Below are 19,852 nucleotides of genomic sequence, written 5' to 3'. Positions count from 1 at the left end.
GTGGTCGCAGCAGTAGTAAGAATGCAACACATTGCTTCTACACCTGGCAGTTCCTTTGGACTGGCTTTTATAGCCAGGCGTGATTTGCAGCCAGCTGCTTGGGCTCTATCCTGACGCTACTCATTGTCGCTATCCACAAGCAGCTGGAGTCGACCCGGAAGGTGAGCACTGTGCTCTCCTGCAGCTCCACTCTCTGCCTTCGTCTGTGACACTCTTTGGGTGTGGGTGAACCTGGGGGTGTGCGGAAGCTCCTGGCTGAGCTTCCTCTGTGGTGTTGGATGTCCCTGGCCGAGCTTCCTCTGTGTTTGGGCTGGAAGGTGCCAGTGGCTCTGACTCAATTGCTGGCTGTGGATTAGCCAGCAGCTGTTCTTCCTGATCGCTGGCTTTTGCTGAGTCAGGGCTAGCTACACGGAGCTCCTCTTCTCCTGAGGAGTCAGGGCTGGCTACATGAGAAGCCCTCACTTTCACTGAGCCCAGACTGGCCCACGACAATTGGACTCTCTGGTACAGCGAGGATAAAGTGTATATGGACTTTTGAAACTTATCATTCTGAATGTACTATGGACTAAACAGCACTTTGATTCATGAATTTGTGCAATATGGACACTTGGAATGTATTATGAATATACCAGCACTTTGTAAAATGGATATATGTGCAATATGTTATATACAAACTATATAATTCATACAGAGATCAGTATTTAAGCACTGGCACTTTATTATTTATAAAATACATAATCAATCTGATGGTACACAAATACGAATGGTTTACTTAGCACTTTGAAGAAGTTTATTCCTTGTTAGTACAGAGATGAAATATTGAATTACACTAGATCATTCAGAAGTCTGTTATGATATATGAATAAGTTACTGCACAATATTGGTTATATGTTATATTAAATATCAAGTACTTGTTATAGAGATTGCATTTACTTTTGGTGTTGACGGTTACACTTAGTAAGATTTTGTGAGCCTTTTTTGCATTGTTACGTCTTACTGCGATACTCTCCCATTTTGGTTGTACTACCAGGAATTTGGCAAATTAAGCTTTAGTGAACATAGTGAATATAACAGATCATGCAAAAGAGCCCATTGTAAGACCTATGAAGCAGAGGCGACAGCAGCAAAGAAATTTTACTCCTCTGCCACTTTTGCATCTGCTAGTTCACAAAAATCCCAGTTGTTCAAGGTAGCTTTGGCATCTGCTGACTCCTAAAACTGGCCTTTATTTTCTCAGGAGCAGAAAATTAGTTGTGATATTTTGTGAAGTTTTTTGCTGATAAAATAGCAAGAGTGTGCTCTGATCTAGATGCTGGTTATAACAGGTTCACCAGAAGAAATGTCCAATACACCACCTTGTCTATTTATGGCCCATTTTGACTCAGTTTCAATTATGGATTTTGAAAAGATCCTGGGATCTGTGTGGGACACTTCTTGTATCTGGGATCCTTGTCCATCCTGGCTGCTAAATCATGTAAGGACCACACAGAGTTCTTAGGATCTATTATAAATCAATCACTAACTCAGAGCACCTTCCCTCAGCCACTCAAATTGGCAGTTAGTTGTCCACTACTAAAAAAACTTATACCTACAGAAAAAGGATGTGGCCAGTTATCACCATCTCTAATCTCCCCTTTCTGGGCAAAGTGATTGAGAGAGCAGTAGCAAACCAACTCCAGGTCTCTGGACTCTTTTTCAGTTTGAGCTATGTAAGAGAGACAGCCCTGAGGGCTTTAGATGACAACCTCCATATGAATGTACACAATGTCTCTTTGTTGCTCCTACTGTGTTTATCTGCTGCCTTGGATAGAGTGGACCCAAAATATAGAGCAACACGGTAATACTGCTATCAAACAAGAAAAAATTCCCGTGTACTGTAATGCCTCCACAATCAACAATAAAGCATGTAATATTGTTTCCAGAATTATTTATTCACCAATATATAAGGGGTATATTGAACAACTTGTATTTCAAATTATTTCTCTTAGCACATTCAAGAACTGTACCACATATTGCACTCCCCCTCAACCTCAATCATATAGGCATTTCAGACGTCCTGTAATTAATCTATTAAAGTGTCACGTGCTCCAAGTGCTATAATTATTACAATTAAAGTGCATTTACTAGTCGGGCATCCTATGACACTACTTTTCCTATACAGGGTTTAAATTGCCTTGTTCACAATTATAATATACAGTCACAATATAGGTGCAGTCCAAGAATAATTCCAGACACTGTGGGTGTCACAGCTCGTGGGTAGACCTATGTCCTTCCAATATGCGTTGTAAACTCTGTGACTGAGTTCTCTAACGGACGGTCCAGATCCTTGTAAGGTCCGTTTCCAAAGTTCTTTTTCAAAGAGCACAGTAGCTGGAAAAACATACATAGTCATAAAGAGTCCCTGAGTATCTAATGTTTATACTAATACATTCATGGTACAATATACTCACTCAGAGATTCTTGCAATTAACCTTCCATATCCCCTTCTAGTATTCCAATTACTTCCATCTGTATCTTGTTAGCTAGTAACCGTTTTATCCTCTGAATGTAATCCACGCCCCCATCGTATAGTTATTCTATCTTAAAGTGATATTATTCCCATAAGTAGTTATAAGAAGTGGATAGAGTGGAAGCAGAAGGACATGAGAGGATGTGCCTTGGGCTGGTTCAAGTCATTCCTTACAGACCAGACTCAAATGATAACTGATTTCCAACAGCAACCATTTGAGTCTGATCTGTAAGGAATTATTTGAACTAGTCCAAGGAGTTCCACAGTGCACAATCCTACTCCCTCCTCATGCTTTTCAATCTCTATGTAAAGCCTTTAGGCCAAATCCTTCATAGTTTGGGGGTTGGCTGTCATCAATATGCTGATGATACTCAGCTCTATATATCCTTATCCAAATCTCTTGGTGATGCGGTAGAGCTCCTGAATCACTGCCTTGTTGCTGTGGTTAAATTGCTAAGAAACAAAGTAGCACAAGCACCATGAAAAACACTAACTACAGAATAAATAACAATGCATATAAATGAAACAATGAACAAGAAAACATTGAAAAACAATTATTCAAGAATCATATATATTCAAGTTCATCTATTATAAATACAGAAATAAAGTGCACAAATGCTCAAGTACAATCAATATTGGTAAACATAGACATGAAAGTGACCAGTGCTTGAAAGTATAAAGTGACAGTGTCTCGAGTTGCAAATATCAGTACAGCATAAACATCTTCATAAGGAAATGTCCCATCAATTCATAAGAGAAAATGTTCCATAGTAAAGGTGTAACCGCAACAGGTGTACTAGTGTTTCCTTCCCATTTCTCTAATCCGTCTTCCGGCAGTTACCACGTTATAAAAATATACAAAAATCATATATAGAGAGCATAAACATTTCAAAATATGTATAAGTATAGCATACAGACAATTCAAAATACTCACACAACAGTATACAGTTCAGAGCATGAACATTTCCAAAGCAGCTTCTACATGGACCGTGGCAGCAAATCACTCCGGAAAAGCCAAACCATATATAATGAATAGCAGTTGAGGGAAAACCCTTTCTACAATACATTTAAAGGGACAGAGGAATAGTATGCCCAACAAAAACAAAAGTTAGCTAAAAAAAACATGACAAATCCATATTTACATTTAAACTCGGAGTAACAGTATTTAATTTAAACATCCACCACACCTTCTTTCTAAGTAGATCCTTTTTAACAAATTCTGGATGTGTACATTTATTCACATACAATACAGTAAAGCACAGGTCCCTATCCCGGTGTCCTACTTGTGAGAAATGTGGTACCAAAGGTGCTTCTGTTACATTTCTCCGGATATGTGACAGGTGCTCCTGTATTCTTAATCTGATCACACGAGTAGTACTTCCAATATATAATAAATTACATCAACACTTGATTAAATAAACCACATTGTTTGTGTATATGATAACTAATCATTTTTTTAACCAACACACAACTGACTGGTAATTTAGCATTTTCTTTTTCATGTCTTATTATAGTTACACTTCAGAACAACAATTGGTCCCTTACCTCTCAAATCAAAGGAGAAAAAGTTATCTTCACCAGTTAAAACTGGCTCCCATCAATTCATCAACTAAAACTCTACTTGCTTAATCTACTGATTAACTCTTGCAGCTTTAATTACTGCAAGTATTTGTGTATTGCCCAAGGAGACTTTACAAAAAATCAGGAATTTTTGCCATGAATGTTTACTTTTCTGATGTGCCCAGAATCTACAGTCTCCCCTCCCCCATACCACGATAACAAACCATTCCATCAACCAGACAGGTTAGTATTTGAGAGACCAATAAATTTCAGGCTTGAGTTCAAAAGCAGAAACAACAAAGAGAATCCTGCAGGTCTCAAGAAAAGTCATACACGTACAGTCGGGCATGCACGTTCCTAAACCATATAGAGCACTAACTGTTTACCCACAATGCTTTTAATAGAACTTTTCAATTTGTTTAACGCGGGACGGAAGCCGCACTTTTAAATGGCAAAATACCAGTTCCACGTGTTTCCTTAATCCCGGAGCAATCTTAAACATTACGAATAAACCATATAGAACTAAATCCACGGTGTCTACGCAGCAACAGCCGACGGATTAAGATTCGTATGACTCGAGCGCACGAGATATTTCCCGCACCTCCCGCCGCAGCTCCGCGCAAGGCGGCGGCCTAGCTCCAACCCTCAGCGCAAGGCCAGCGACGGTCGTGACTGAGCGACGACGATAGATGAAGGTGAGAAGTACTTTTCCCTGGGAGAATAAGAGCATTCGCCCAGCAGAAATAGCTGTGGCCACCAGCCGAGATATTGGTTAATAAGGCCATGCCAAAGAGGCAGGGAAGGCATTCGGGGAGAAAGCAGGAACGCTGGCGGTCTTGCGGGAGGCAGGACTGGGGTGGGGGGAGGCAGAGACGGCACGCCCAGGCAAGTCCCTTGTGTGTGTTTGTGAATGAACCACGTGGCAGTGACTCATTCTGTGGACCTTTAGAGACGCAGCAGGCTGCTCTGGTCCCGGTGCCCGCCCTTGGTACTGTTTTAGCACTTGCTTCGACTCGTCGCTCACCACCAGCAGCCGGTTCGGACTCGGTCCAGTATGGAGGAAACACGTCGCTCCCTATTCAGCCTCGCCACCGTTTGCTGCCTCCTCTTTGGAGCTTTCCTGCCGCTCCCAGGTACAGGGGCTCCTATCCAGTCGCTCCAAAATGGGACGGATCCCGGGTCGGGCTCTTCTGGGGCAGCAGGAGACCCTCAGTATCTCAACCCTTCAGACTCCTCAGATCGGTCGCGCCGTATGCGCGCCCGGCTCGCCAACCTTTGGCGAAGAGGGCACCTGGCTTTCCGTTAGGTCCGCTTTCTGGGAGAATCGGCCGCCCTTGCCTTTCGGCCCTGCTAAGCCAGATCTTTTGTCCCTAAGAACCACTTGCTCGCTACCTTCTGGCGGAATTTGCCTTGCTTCCACCTTACACATCGATGAAGGATTTTCACCGAGAGCGCAGGAGCTTTCTTTAGAGGGGCGGCTGGAAAGTTTCGGCGGAAGCGCGGTTGTGTCTGGTGATGATGCCTTTCCTTAGGGCCGGCCCCATATTCCCTTTCCCGGGGTCGCCTTGGGATCTTGGAACCTAGCCTGAGAGTACTTGTGGATTTGTAAAAGGAAACGTGTCGGGTCATGAACCTGTGTCGAAGCCACTTCTTTGATTTGCAGATCAAGCGCTGCTCAGGGCAGTATTTGCAGAAATGCTGCGGCTCAGCTCTACCCTCGCCTTTTGCTATTAGGGAGGGTAAAGCGTTGGCGTTCGACACGCATTGGGGGTTTAGCCGTGGTTTAAACTGAGTCCGGCGTAATTGAGCGGCTCTCATGTTCCCATTCTCCCGGACTTTAGTCGCAGTGCCTAATGGAGTTGGTTGGGCCCCAGAGTGGTTATGCACCTAGTTAATCGGCATCTCCTTTCCCTTCAGTGCTCGCTTAGTCTGAGGCTGACTCTTTTCATTACTTCATAATGGGAGCAGAGATCGCCAGCACTCTTCTCTCCAGAGTTCTAAGGACTCTCAGTTTACCTCACAGTGACCTTCTTGGGCTTATCACTCCGTAGTCCATTTCCCATGGCACTATTCAACTTTTACTCAGTTCTGGTGATGGAACCCACTAGGACTTTGAGCAATCCTAGGAAGAGAAACATTTCTGCATCTGTTGCTCAGGTGCCTTTTTTGCTGTCAGAATAGGATCTCTCTCTCACACACATCCTTAAGATGGTTGGGAAAGACCTAGTAGGAACCTGACATCCCATTGGTTTAGAGTGTTGTGATGTTTAATGTCAGATTTATGTCCATTTATTCTTTTGCATAGGCATTGACCTGTTTGTCCAATGTAGAGAGCTGAAGGGTATTGCTGACACTTGATAGTATAACTGGTGTTAAGTCCAGAGATTGTGTTGTTGGAATGCATATGGGGACAAAGTTGACATCTTGGTTTATCGCAGGCCCTGGTCCCAGAGTCCATATCTGTATTAGAAGTACATTATTGTGAGTGAGAAGTTGTTTAAGGTTAGGGGGTTTGTCTGTTGGCAAGAAAACATTTGTGTCCCAATTCATGTGAGAGAGAAGTATAATTGTCCAGCATAGGTTGCAATGATGCATTGAAATGTTTTGAGCCGAGAGCTGTACATAACCACCAATGGTGTTCTATTATTGTTTCGTTTGGGACTATTTTGTAGAAGGGGTACCCTAAAAGTCTTGTTGGTCTCTATAATGCCACTGTGAGCATCCATTTTTCTGAATTCAACAGTTAAGAAGATTCATTTTCAATCTACCAGAATGAAAGTAAATAAAGCAAAAAAAATGAGATGCTGAAAGTTTTGAAGAACGGCAGGGGCAGGTACCCTTAATCAAGGTACTCTTAATCAAGACCAAACTGCTTCCACAGTTGGTGAATGAAGCTGAAATCTGGAGGAATTTTTCTGTTCCTGAAATGGAAGATCTTTAGCATAAGATTCTTAGAGCTATTTTGGGTGCCCTAAGGGCACGCCAGTCATTCTGTTGTGTTTAGAACTGGGAATACTGAAGAGGAGTGTCCTGTTGAAAGGGCAGCAGAACCCCTCATATCTGAAGGTTATCTCCATGTAGGAAGAATTTCATGTGTGTTCATGGCTGGCCATTAATACTAATTGATGAATTAATCCAACTGTGATTAGAGATCACTTAGATTTTGATTGAGGATGTTATACCACCATCTATTAAAAGAAGCAGTTTTCTGCTAATTTACTAATATTTCATAGTAGCAAATTAGATGACTCCCTTGTTGTAAAGTGGATTGGAAAAAGTGTAAGCTGCATGTACAAATAAACTAAAAGAATTTGTTTTTTTCCTGTTGCAGCAGAGAATTGGTGCTATGGATATTTCATCAGTACAGTATGTGTATATGGATGACTCCCTAGACTTAACAATATTTAATGTATATAACATTTTAGAATGTTCAGAGAAACCCATTAATAACCCTTTGAACCAGAGATATTCTGGTTTAGAAGTCAGAGTTCATCCACTGTGCTACACCTGGACTTTAACTGACCTCCTTTTTGCATCTTAGAAGAAGTTTAGACTTCTCCTAAACTATCCCTCATGTGAATGGACAGAGATTTTTCTGTTTCCGAGAAATGAATATTCCCAGACATGTTTGTAAAAATCACTTTCCCCAGGCTTGTAAACAGCCATTTTCCCAGTTACCTGAGATGAATATGAATAATCTCCAGGACATTTTTTTGTAAAGGAGGAAGAGGAGAGGAAGAGAGATACACTAGCAAACTACTTTTGTAGACTGTTATCTTCTATTCCTCCTAAAGCCATTTAGGCTTGCAATATCTAAGCATAACCTGACAAAGTTGGACAAAGTTTTGCAGAACCCAATTTAGGTGTTCATCAGACTATTAATTTCAAATTCATGTTAACTATGGTAGAACTAATCTATGAGGCTACACCTTCTCCTGCTCCATCAGCCAGATCTTAGCCATCTTGTTTGGTTCTACTGGAAGGTCTCCTCAGGCTTCAGAATGGAGAGAGAAGGGGGTTGTGTCACCTGGTACCTTCTCTTCCCCAGGACAGCAGCTTTCCCAGACTGAATCTGTGCCCTCACCTCCTCCTCAGCATCTATCTTAAAGGGGCTGCCTAGCCCCACCCTTTCTCTCCATCCATCAATCCCCATCTGCCTTGCTTTCACCCCCAGGCCTGCCCTATCCCTAGGAAGAGGCAAATATTTTCTTCTTCCTATCTCCCTTGTTGTGACTGTTGGCCATCGTCTCTCTCCCAGCTGTCTTGTCCATTGGTTGAGCCAGGGGTAGGGGTAGGCTACAGATCCTTGGGTTCCACGTCTGCTTTCCCTGGACTCACCAAGGCTCACCCTGTTGTAGAGCCCATCTGTGCTTGGACTGCTCTGTTCAGCCCTATCTTGGGCTCCTCCTGGGTCATGGGTTCCAGTGGCTTCTCAGGGCTGTGTTGAGGCTGCACACCAGTCAGTGCTGCTGAGGCAGCCAGCAGAGACAAGATCCTGGGTGGCCTGACATGCTCTTCCCTGTACTTTGCTGGGCTAGTCTCAGCCATGGCAGTGCACTCCAACTGCAGTGGTGACATCAGCAGCTGTGCAGGGCACAGCAACAACAGCTATGATGGCAGGGGTGGGGGTGGAGGCTCTAAGTCTAGCAGCATCTCCGGATATAATCTCCTTCAAATTTGGCGGCCAGGGGTGCCTTTCATCAGTTTTGGCTGGTGAGCCAGCTGCGGCCTTTTCTGGGCAGGAAAGATCTTGCCACTGTGGTGAGTGCCCTGGTAACATCTGGATTAGATTACTGCAATGTACTTTGTGTGGGGCTGCTCTTGAAGACTGTCTGGAAGCTATAGTTAGTACAGAATGCTGCAGCCAGAGTACTGAATGGAGTGGGTTGTAGGGACCATATCACTCTAATCCTGTTCCATCTACACTGGCTCCCAATTGCTGCCTGGCTCAATTAAAGTTGGTGCTTTTGACCTTCAAAACCCAATTAGGCTATGGGCCAGCATACTTTAAGGACTATATTTTCCCATATAAACCTACCTGTCCACTCTGGTTATACCTGGAGACTCTGCTTTGTCCCCTCCATCTGAGGCTAGTTAGGTGGCAACCTGAGAAAGGGCCTTCTTGGTCATGGCACCAAAGCTTTGGAACCCTCTTTCCAGGGAGATTTGTCACCTTTTATTATTGTCTTCTACAAGCAGGTAAAACTTTTTTTTCCATTTGGTATTCCTCCAATAACTTTTATTGGCCCTCTTCCCTAGTTTTGGTGTTGTGTGTTTGTGTTTGTAAGTTTTTATTGAATTATTTTATGTATTATTTTAAATCATGTTTTAATATTCAAATGTTTTAATGTTTTTATGTTCACCATCTTGGGGACTCTGGAAAGGTGGCATAAAATGTTTCAAAATAAAGAAATAATCCTCTTTTAGGAAAATAGAGGTTTTGTGCACTAAGAAAACCATCTTAGCCTCTTAAGTATCTTTGTAAGTTCATCTTCCCCTATAGAAATCATTAAACATTGCCCTTATTAATTCTAAACAATGACATTGTGGTACTGTGCATAGATAGGTCCATGCCATTTCTTTTTCAAAATGTGCCCAGGTGGATTGTGTTCACAAATTCCAGTCTGCCTGAGAGGCACCCTGGAAAGCAGTCTTTATGGAATGGCTTATGGCTCACTGGACTCTGAGCTCCAAACTGCCTGCCAGCTTATTCTGCATCAGACTAACAAGTACTAGGTTTTGTTTTATTCAATAGTGTCTTTTTACAGCTAACTTAAGAAACCCACTTCCTTCAGTGGCTTTCACAAATATAAAACTCATGATATTTTTAGTCTTTAATTTTGGCTTTCACTCCTTAGTGCCTCTGGCTGCGTTTGGGGGAGGGATGGTGGTAGATGTTTGCTTGTCTTCCACATATACCCATCTCTACTGGAGCCCTAATTTGCAGAGAGGAATAAAGTTTAGATTGGCATAGTGCCAGGTCCTGCTCTGCTGCCCTGAGGTCACACATACACTGGGAGCAGTGTGCAGTGTGGCTCATGCAAATGGTATCTATTCCAACATAAGCTATTCCAGCTTTGAAAATTAAATGGGACTCCTTCAGTTCAAGAGGCATCATGCAGAGAACTGACTACAGACAAAGGTACGATCTCTGACTATTCCACATGTGAACAGAACCTCATTCTGTGAGGAAACTAAAGTCAGAAAACTAAAAAGTCAGCCAGTGGGAAAGAAGTTTTGGAACGTTGTTCTTATATATGATCATGGCAGCAAGAGTATTGTATGCCCCAAAATGGAAAACTCCAACATTGCCTACAATGGAGGAATGGTGGATAAAAGTTTTGAACTTTGCGTCAATTGCTAAACTTACTTCAATGATTCGAGAAAAGACATTGTCTACATTTTTGGCTGAATGGAAACCATATATAGGCTTTTTACATGAAATAGATAATAATGATTTGACGATATCTGAATTTACAGATTAAGAATAGGGATGCCAGACCCCTGCCAGGGGCGGGGGATTCCCCGCCCCCACACCCATCCCCCGCTTACCTGGCCAGCAGGGGTGGGGCTCACCTTCTGTGAGCACTTCCCTGCAGCACTGTGCACTCCTGTGGTGCAGCAGCCGCCTGCATTGGGCCCGGTTTGGCCTGGATCAGGCCCAGTTTGGGGCTGCTGCAGAGCGCAGGAGCACTCCTGCCCTCTACAGCAGCCCCAAACACGCCCGTTTCAGTCCAGATCAGGCTCGTTTTGGCGTGGATCAAGCCTATTTTGAGCCACTGCGGAGCGCAGGAGTGCTCCTGCACTCTGCAGCGGCCCGAAATGGGCCCATTTTTACCTGGATTGGGCTCGTTTCGGGCAGCTGTGGAGCGCAGGAGCACTCCCATGCTCTGCAGCGGCTCAAAATGGGCCCAATCCACACCAAAACATGCCCCAAACGAGCCTGATCTGGGCAAAAACGGGTGTGTTTTGGGCCTCTGTGGAGGGCAGGAGAGCTTCCACGCTCCGCAGCATCCCCAATCCGGGGCCCTGCGGAGTGTGGGCATGCTCTAAGAGGCTGTGTGATGACATCACTTCCCAGAAATGACATCATCGCATTTGCGGGAGCGTGCGTGCATGCACCCCCCCCCCTAGGTAAGTGCAAGGCCTCAGTCCCCCGCCAGGAGGTTGAGGGGGCCTGGCAACCCTAATTAAGAATCATGAACAATAGAAAAAAAAGAGCTCTTATGTTTAATATAGAATAAGCGAGACTTTGAAAATGATTTATCATTGTTGTGAAAAAATTGGACCTCAATTTGTAGATTAGTTTTTGTCTTTTTCTTTTTCTTATTTTTCTATTATCTGCTTGTCTTGTTTGTTATTTCATGTTTATATGTATTGTTAGTGTGGTTTCTTTATGCAGTTGTTTTTTTAATGTTTTATGTTTATTGTTTATAGCTTAAATAAAATTGAATATGGGAAGTCAGAAAGCAGGAAACTACCCAATGCAGAGAAATGTGAAGTGTGCCAACTATATTCACAGGCCCATGTATTCAGCCAACCTCTGGTACAAGTAACTTGAACAGGAAAACAAAATTATATTTGCTTAGTCGGAAAGGATTATATTTTATGTTAAATATACCATTGGTATTTAATTTATTTAATTTATTTATGTCATTTATAGTCCACCTTTCTCACTGAGACTCAAGGCAGATTTCATAGTGTGAGATTAGTACAATCAGTATCAAGGACATTGCCATACAGTGTCAAGGACATTTCCATAAACAACAACATAGGGTAAATAAATACCAGTTTACAAAGACGTAGCATTAGCAAGGATCCAATACAGAGTTGAAGAAATGCTGAAACAGAAAATAATCAATTGTAGGACTGACATTAGATAACATGAAGCACAGGTAGTACATAGGAGTACATATTTAAAGCAATAGGTAATATGTAAGGCAATATACTTGTGAAGTCTAAGGTCCCTAACTCATTAGCAAAGCATCTGAGACCTCATCCCTACAATACAGCCCTCTTATCTGAGTAAAAAGCCTTTTTGAATAATTCGGTTTTACATTGTTTGCAGAAAGCCAGGGGAGTGGGGGCTCTCCTGACCTCCTCAGGCAGGTTATTCCACAGAGTAGGGGCCACCACAGAGAAAGCCCATGTATGGGCTGCTGTTGATTTCGCCCATGTGCAGTCTGGCACCTGCAGGAGACCCTGTTCAGATGAGTGAAGCTACCATGGAGGAACATAGGGAGGAAGGTGGATCAAGGCTGTGAAGAGCTTTGCATGTAATAACTAATACCTTGAACTTAGCACAGTAACTGATAAGTAGCCAATGGAGTGACTATAGGATGGGAGTGGTGTTCATGGTCCTGCTCACTCCTGATAATAGTTAAGCTGCAGCATTTTGCACCAATTGGAGCCTCCTTGTTAATTTAGATGGGAGACCTATGTATAGTGCATTATAATAGTCAAGTTTTGATGTTACCATAGCATGGATCCAGGTGGCCAGATTGGCTATGTCGAGGTAAAAAGCCATCTTCCAGACTAGAGCGAGGTTGTAAAAAGCATTGTTTGCGGCAGCCTTATCTTGTTCTTCTAGTAGTAGCACTAGATCCAGTGTAACCCCTAGGCTCTTAACTGAGTCTGCAAGGGTCAGACAAACTCCATCGAAAGTGGGGAGTACAATGTCAAGATCTCTGACTTCCCAGCTAGCATCACTTCAGTCTTGTCTAGGTTCAATTTTAATTTGTTATTTTTCAGCCATTTCACTACGGCTGTCAGGCAGCGATCTAAGATTTCTACTTCATCCTGTTGGGACTTGGATAGCAAGATATAGAGTTGGGTATTGTCTGCATATTGATGCCATCCAACTCCATAGCTGCTGATCTCTGACAGCAACCCTTTGAGTCTATTCCACGAGAAACAATTTAAATCAATTCAGAATACATCCTTTGATGCCCATTAGGGGTGTGCAAGAAAAAAAATTGATTTTCTCGCTTCAGAATTTCCAAAGCGGGAAAAAAAAGTCGGAAATAAGCAAGTTCCAAAGCGGCAAGCTGCTTAGAAATTGCTTATTGACCAACTTTGGTATGCTCCATAAAGATTTGGAGCATACTGAAAAGGCATTTAAAGTTCCAGTCCCACCGTGTATTTGACACAATGGGAAGGGGAGGAGGGAGTTCCGTCCGCCCCGCATCTGGTGAAGAGGAGGAGGGGATTCCCTCCCTCCCTCCCTCCCTCCCATCAGGTCAAATAAGTGGTGGGGCGGGAAGTTTAAACCTACACTTTTCTAGCTGCTTGCAAGCCCCCCCACTTGGCCTGCTGCGGGAGGGGCCAGGGAATCCCTGGCCTCTTCCGCAGCAGGCAAAGGAAAGCAGCAGGGCTAGGCTTAAGCATGCAGTCCGGCTACCAGGGCTCCATTCACTTGCTGTGGGAGCAGCCAGGGAATCCTCTGGCCCCTTCTGCTGTGAGCAAAGGGAATGGCAGGGCTTCTTCACCCGATCGTATCAGGTGAATGACAGCTGAAGCCAGGAAGGGCCCTTTCCTGTCGTTTGTGAGCGGCAGGGAAAGGGCCCTTTAAACTTCAGCTGGCCCATGGGGGAACTCTCTCCTGAGCCAGCTGAAGCAAGAAAAGGCCCTTTCCTGCTGCTCAAGAGCAGCAGGGGGAAAGGGCTGTTTAATACATGATGTAACCAAGGGCGGGTACTATAAATAATGGGGCGGGTCGTTGAGCAGACCATCTGTCGATTAACTTGCGCTTGAAATTGTTGTGGAGGATGAGGAGAGATGGCATTGCAGAGTGAGTAAAAATTCTTTGACTTGTGTTTTTGATTGGTACATGGGATATGTAATTAGAATTCATTATTGTAATTTTACTTACCAGCCCATGGATACTAGCCCTGGAAGAAGAAGATCCGAAACGGGAATTGAGAACAACAGCTGATGCCCGTCGGCTAGTTTTGTCTTATTAATTCCATTTCTAGACACATGGACTGCCTTTCCCCTGATTGCGCACTCTCCACCCTTGATTGTGTATATATATGAATTTGTGATTGCTCTTTGCGACGGACCACTTTATTCGAGTGAAAATTCTGTAAACTGTGTTGCACACTTTTGCACTTTTGCACTTTAATTATATAAATAATTTGATATATAACGATTTGCATTGCTCTCCAGTTTGTACTTCTGCTGAATCAGGGCTAGGGCTGGCTACACAGGGCTCCTCTTCTCCTGAGGAGTCCTGGCTGGCTACACGAGGCTCCTCTCCTCCAGAGGAGACCTCACTCTCAGACTGGGCCATGACAAGCTGGCCCATGGGTGGAATCCCCCCCATCAGCCAGCTGAAGCCAGCCATGGGGTTTGAAAGTGCCCCGAAGCTTCCCAAAGCAACCCAAATTGCTTTGGGAAGCTTTGATTCGGGAAGCTTTGATTCAGCATGCTGGGCCTGATTCGGAAATCCCGAATCTTTACAAATCAGGTCTGATTTGGATATTTTTCTCAAATTGGAAACCCCAAATTGCACATCCCTAATGCCCACATATGTTTCTAAATGCCTTAACAAGATGGCATGGCCTACTGTGTCAAAGGCTGCAGATAGATCCAGGAGGAGCAATAAGGAGGCATGGCTTTTGTCTATATTCAGACGGAGACCATCCACTAATGCTATTAGTGCTGTCTCTGTTTCATGCCCTGATCTGAATCCGGACTGGAAAGGGTCCAGTGCACTAGAGTTATCCAAGAAAGTCTAGAGTTGGTCAGCTACTGCTGTCTCAATCACTTTGCCCAGAAGGTGCAGCTTGGAGATTGAGTGATAATTGGCCTCATAAATTTTGTAGTTCATATTGTTTTAAACATTAAAAAATGGATAATTGTTTTATGCATTAATTTTATTGCATTTGTACTTGACCTTTCCAAATTGGCACCTAACAATAATTAACATATAAAATACACCATTTGATAATAAACAAGTAAAACACATTAACAAATCAACAACACAGAGACAGCCTCTTTACAGTCAAATTGTTTCAATTATATTCCTTCAGTTCACTAAATGTCTTAATTAAAAAGATAAACTCCTAGGCCAATTGTGCCTTCAGGTTATAGGTCAAGACCTCCAAGTGGGTCACAGAGCACCACCGGCTGGGTCATGAACCCCACAGAGTAGGCACTTTTTCTGCTTTTTATAAGACTGGCCATTAGTGGGCACGAGGACAAAAGCTACACTTCTTTACACACATTATGAGACATCACTCAGTGGTACAGAATTTTTTTTTTCATCCTCGCTATTATACATCTGTTTCTTGGCTTGTATTTCGTCTTCCCAGTTCTCTTGGTCTGCTGCCCATGTTCCTGACCTTGACACTTGTAAGGACATGGCTATATTCCCCTCTTGTCATGCGACTGATGTCATATGCCTTCCTCTCACATGTTTGCAGTTCTATGCTGCTTTTTGAGGGTTAAAGGTGGTTCCTGGATCTGGAAAGGTTGAAGACTACTGGTCCAGTCCTACATAGCAGAAGACCTCCCACCCACCCCCACACAACTCAGGAATGAAGTTGTTTTGCAGAAGTGGAGCATTCACCAAAAATGCTGTGCTCTGCACCACAGTCAGACTCATCCCCAGGGTACAGCCAAACTAGAGCTGAGTATTTGATCTAATCGGACTAGTGGGCTCATATGGGCTCTGTGAGTCCCCAACTGAGAGAGGATTTAAATGTCAATTGCAACTATCTAGAAGCTCACTGGTAGGCAGTGCAAATGTAAATGATTTGTCTGCCTGTGCCCACTAATTGCTGGGATGAAGCATTCTACACTAGCAGCAACATCTGGAAAGGATTCAAGGTCAGCCTTCATGTGAATTACAGCAGTTCATTCTTAAAGTAATAAGGACACCGATATATGTTGCTAGGTCCTTACAGTCTAGCAGGAGGAATAGCCAACATTTCACATGTAACTGACAAAAAGCACACTTGTCTACTACATATTCAGCAGTAATTATGGATCTAGAGTACACACCCAAACTGCTTACCTGTTCTACCAATAACATTGTTAACTGATAGATCCTCCATTCTCCCAAGACCCATCTAGGATACTATCTAGCATCACTTTTATTTGGTTTGAATTTATCCTTCATTTGTTTAAGTCTCATCCATTTGACTTTAGTCTCCCGTCCAGATTCAGATTCAGGACCAGGTCCAAGACTGGCTCTCCTGGCTCCTTAGAAAATAAGAGATAGAGCTTGGTATCATCAATAAATTGAGGACATCAACCCTTGATTTTTAAAAAAATCAATTTTAGTGATATTATATAAAAGTGAAGCAACATTGTGGAATACCATAATACATTTCCCAGGAAGCATATATCTTGGAATTTTTTTTAAAAAAGTAATAAACCAATCCAGGCCTAGCTTCTTAAGCTCCATCAGATTTTCCAAGCCATACAACAAAATATCATGATCCATAGTGTCAAATGTGATTGTAAGGTCTAGGGGCACCCTTCTTGTCTGTCTCCAGACATATATCATTCACTAGGCTAACTTTCGTCTCATGTCCAGATCGGAAGGCAGACAGAAAAGAGTTACGGAAAAATGCATATTTCAGGAAAGCCTAGAGTGCCTCTGCTACCACTTTTCAATCAATTATCCCGAAAGTGGGGGTTTGAAACAAATCTGTAGCTGGCTAGATATGCTCTGAGTAATTATGATTTCTTAAGGAGGGGTCTAGTCATTGAAATCATGCTGATGCAATGGTGACGGAAGACTTCATTCCACCAGTGCTCCACTTCATAGCCCTACAAATGGGTGTATTGTATTTACTGGTCTTTCCTCCAGCTGTCTCCCTCTCTTTTCATAGTCTTTAGCCCTTCCTTATACCAAGGAACCAGGGCACCAGTGTGAGTGCCATCCTGTCTAAAGCCTTAATTAACCTTCCATTCCTGGTGCTGAACAAAGACTCAGTTGTATAATTAGACCTTCATCCCCTTTAGCAATATACTGCCATGTAATCAGTAACATATTCTATTTGAAGTATGATTCTGAAACTAGTCAAAAATAAAGTTTCAGATAAAAGGGGGATTTAACACACATACATATTAAGCAACAAGATAAATTCTGTGCAATATGAAAACTTGCAATTTTTTTTATCTTTGGAAGTTGTTCCGATAAAAAATGCTGTTTTATCTATTTTGTATTTTCTGTTTTGCACAGTTACAACTGCAGATTGAGCAGTGACCACCATAAGGTTTATCCTCCTTCTGAATGATATGTTAATCACAGTTATATATTGACAAGTATTGTTAATTGCCCTTTATGAACATTCAAAGTGCTTCCCATATATTATCTCAGTGATTCCTACAATAATCCTCTAAATAGAGTCACTGTTAATATCTCCATGTTGTAAATTGGGGGAGGGGGGTGAGGCTGAGTAATACTGGTTTGTCTAAGGCCAGCTATTAAGTTTAGGCAAATGTGTGAAATTTGAATCCAAATCTTTCTGGTTCACAGATCGCATGTTTAGTCAGTATGCTATGCCATCTCACAATAGCTAATGTACAGTTAATAGCCCCCCCCCAAAAAGCCACCCAGACCAGATATGATATTGACAGTTGAAAAAGGCAGGATAATTGTGTGGCAGGAGAAGCTGGTGATATTCCAGGCTTGCTTAATCCCTGTGGAGTTTAACACATTGAAGTGCTTTATACTGAACCACATCATTGATCTATCACTGTCAATATTGTCTACTCAGACTAGCACTGGCTCTACAAGGTCTCAGGCAGAGGCCTTTCACATCACCTACTTCCTGATCCTCTTAACTGGAGATGCTGAGGATTGGACATGGGACTATCTGCATGCAAAGCAGTTACCCACAGTCCCTCGCCGAATACTGGTACTGATTTTCCTCTGGCTCCAGGACTGTTTTTGTAAAGTACCTGAAGTAAACATTCTATGTTTGAGTCTGATCATCAAATGTGCTAATAAGCAGTCATAACATTCTAAGCCCACTGACTTCAATGGACTTAGAAGGGAGTAACTCTTAGGACTGCATTCTAAAGGGAACAAGCCAGATTTTCTCTGGGGCTGTAAACAAATTACAAGTGAAGATTCATTTGGGGTTATTCTCTATAAGGCATGTTGTTCTGTTTCAAGAATAACATTGGAATGGCTTCATTCCCTTCACAAAGCTCTCGGACAGCTGTTAAGGAACTCTCCTTTGCCGCTCTTTGCCAGAGGTAGATATTTTGTGTCCAGGTCATGCATCTATTCTCAGACCTTCTTGAGTATCCTGTCCCTTGCTTGCAGTAAATTAGATTCATCTGTGCACTTTGAATTTTGATATAAACACATGCTCCAGGAAGAATGAGAGTATTCAGAGCTCGAAATGCCTTGGCAAGCAACCACACTTTTTTTTAAGGTGCTGAATACAAAGGTTGGGTGTTCAGTTTTTTGCAGTATTTAGGCCCTTTTAATTGCAATAGATACTGTATATATATATGTCTTTGATATTCTATGAGATGTTCCAATTATGTTTCAATTTCCATTTTTTTTCTACAGAAGGGAAATCAAGACAGAATGGTAGTATGAGTCCATGCAGTTTCTGTCAGAACTGTTGCTCTGGTAGCACAAGCTTAAACATATATGTTTGCAGGACTGGAAATCTTGCTCGCAGACTTTTTAAAAATTATTTTTATATTTCCTGAGGAGCAAGTCCCATAGAAATCTCTGGAACTAAATTTTGATAAAGTTTACATAGAAGTCAGTCCAATGGGGGTTTCTCCCAAGGAAATTGGCATACTGTAACTGCACCCTTACAGGCAGGGGCATACTGGCAGATTACAGGGAAATTTTGTGGTGGGTCACTCCCCTAGAGGGCCAATAGTGGCCAGAAGCAAGCTGAGCCAAGCCCCAGGAACTGTGTTTCAAGGGCCACCACAGGAGCGATGGTCATGGTGCTAGCTCATCAATTGCCTCTTCTTGCACTGCCACCAGTTCGCAGGAGAAAGCAGTGAGTGAGCTGTGTTGATTCTGTTGCTGCTGAGCTGAGTGGCCCTGCGATGCTGACTTGTACCACCACAGGAGCTGCTCCGCTTGGCTTGCCGCAGACCCATTTGAAATTCCCAGTCTGCTCCTTCTTATAGACTGGTTGGAAGAGCACATTCATACAAACTTCTTGAAGCTCATGAACACCCCATATCATGATCATGCACAAATAATCTACAAACACATCCAAAACCTGAGATAAAAAGGAATGAAAAAATGGAAGGGCAGAACAAGCTCTCTCCCTCTCCCTCCCCCATACACACACACCACACACATGGAGGCTGTTGACAGATCCATCACTGACACAACCCTATTGCTGTCGAGTTGAGTTCCCTCCTTCCACTGCCTCTACAGTGTCTCAGCAGAGAGTGTCCTAGTGCTGCTGCCACTAGCAAGAATTCTCATGTTCTGTTGCCTACATGCTTGCTACTACCAAGCACTCTGTAGTCATTTCCGATCATGTTGCAGCTGACCAAGCCTGGGCCCAAACTTGCTGTGGCATTTCCAACCAGGATTGGAACACTAGCTATGTGGCAGTGATATGAAGGCCTGGGGAAAAAAATCACATACTCTGCTCATTTTTGTGGGCCTTCACATCTGCTGCACTGCAATGCTGTGAGGAGTGACCTGGCAGTAGAAGCTGGATGTGCTCTCCTCTCAGCAGGGCACAACAACAGACTTTTGGGTAACTGGTACTGAAGATGAGAATGGTTTTTGTGTGGACACTGCCTTCTACGGTAGATTGTTCCTTACTGGCA

The 19,852-nt window shown here is 43.0% G+C and overlaps 1 protein-coding gene across 1 annotated transcript in view; it reads left to right on the top strand.

Moving 5' to 3' along the window:
• The first annotated feature begins 5,058 nt into the window (after positions 1-5,058).
• Positions 5,059-19,852, top strand: part of LOC129330920 (uncharacterized) — a 31,559-nt gene continuing 16,765 nt past the window's right edge. Inside the window, exon 1 of the mRNA XM_054981195.1 lies at positions 5,059-5,202. Within this exon, the coding sequence (XP_054837170.1) occupies positions 5,124-5,202 (79 nt within the window). The 5' untranslated portion in view covers positions 5,059-5,123. The remainder of the gene's footprint in view (positions 5,203-19,852) is intronic.

Source organism: Eublepharis macularius, chromosome 5 (assembly GCF_028583425.1).
Source record: "Eublepharis macularius isolate TG4126 chromosome 5, MPM_Emac_v1.0, whole genome shotgun sequence".
Classification (NCBI taxonomy): domain Eukaryota; kingdom Metazoa; phylum Chordata; class Lepidosauria; order Squamata; family Eublepharidae; genus Eublepharis; species Eublepharis macularius.
Note: the sequence above shows the minus strand (reverse complement) of the source record. Positions and strands in the feature narration are given on the sequence as shown.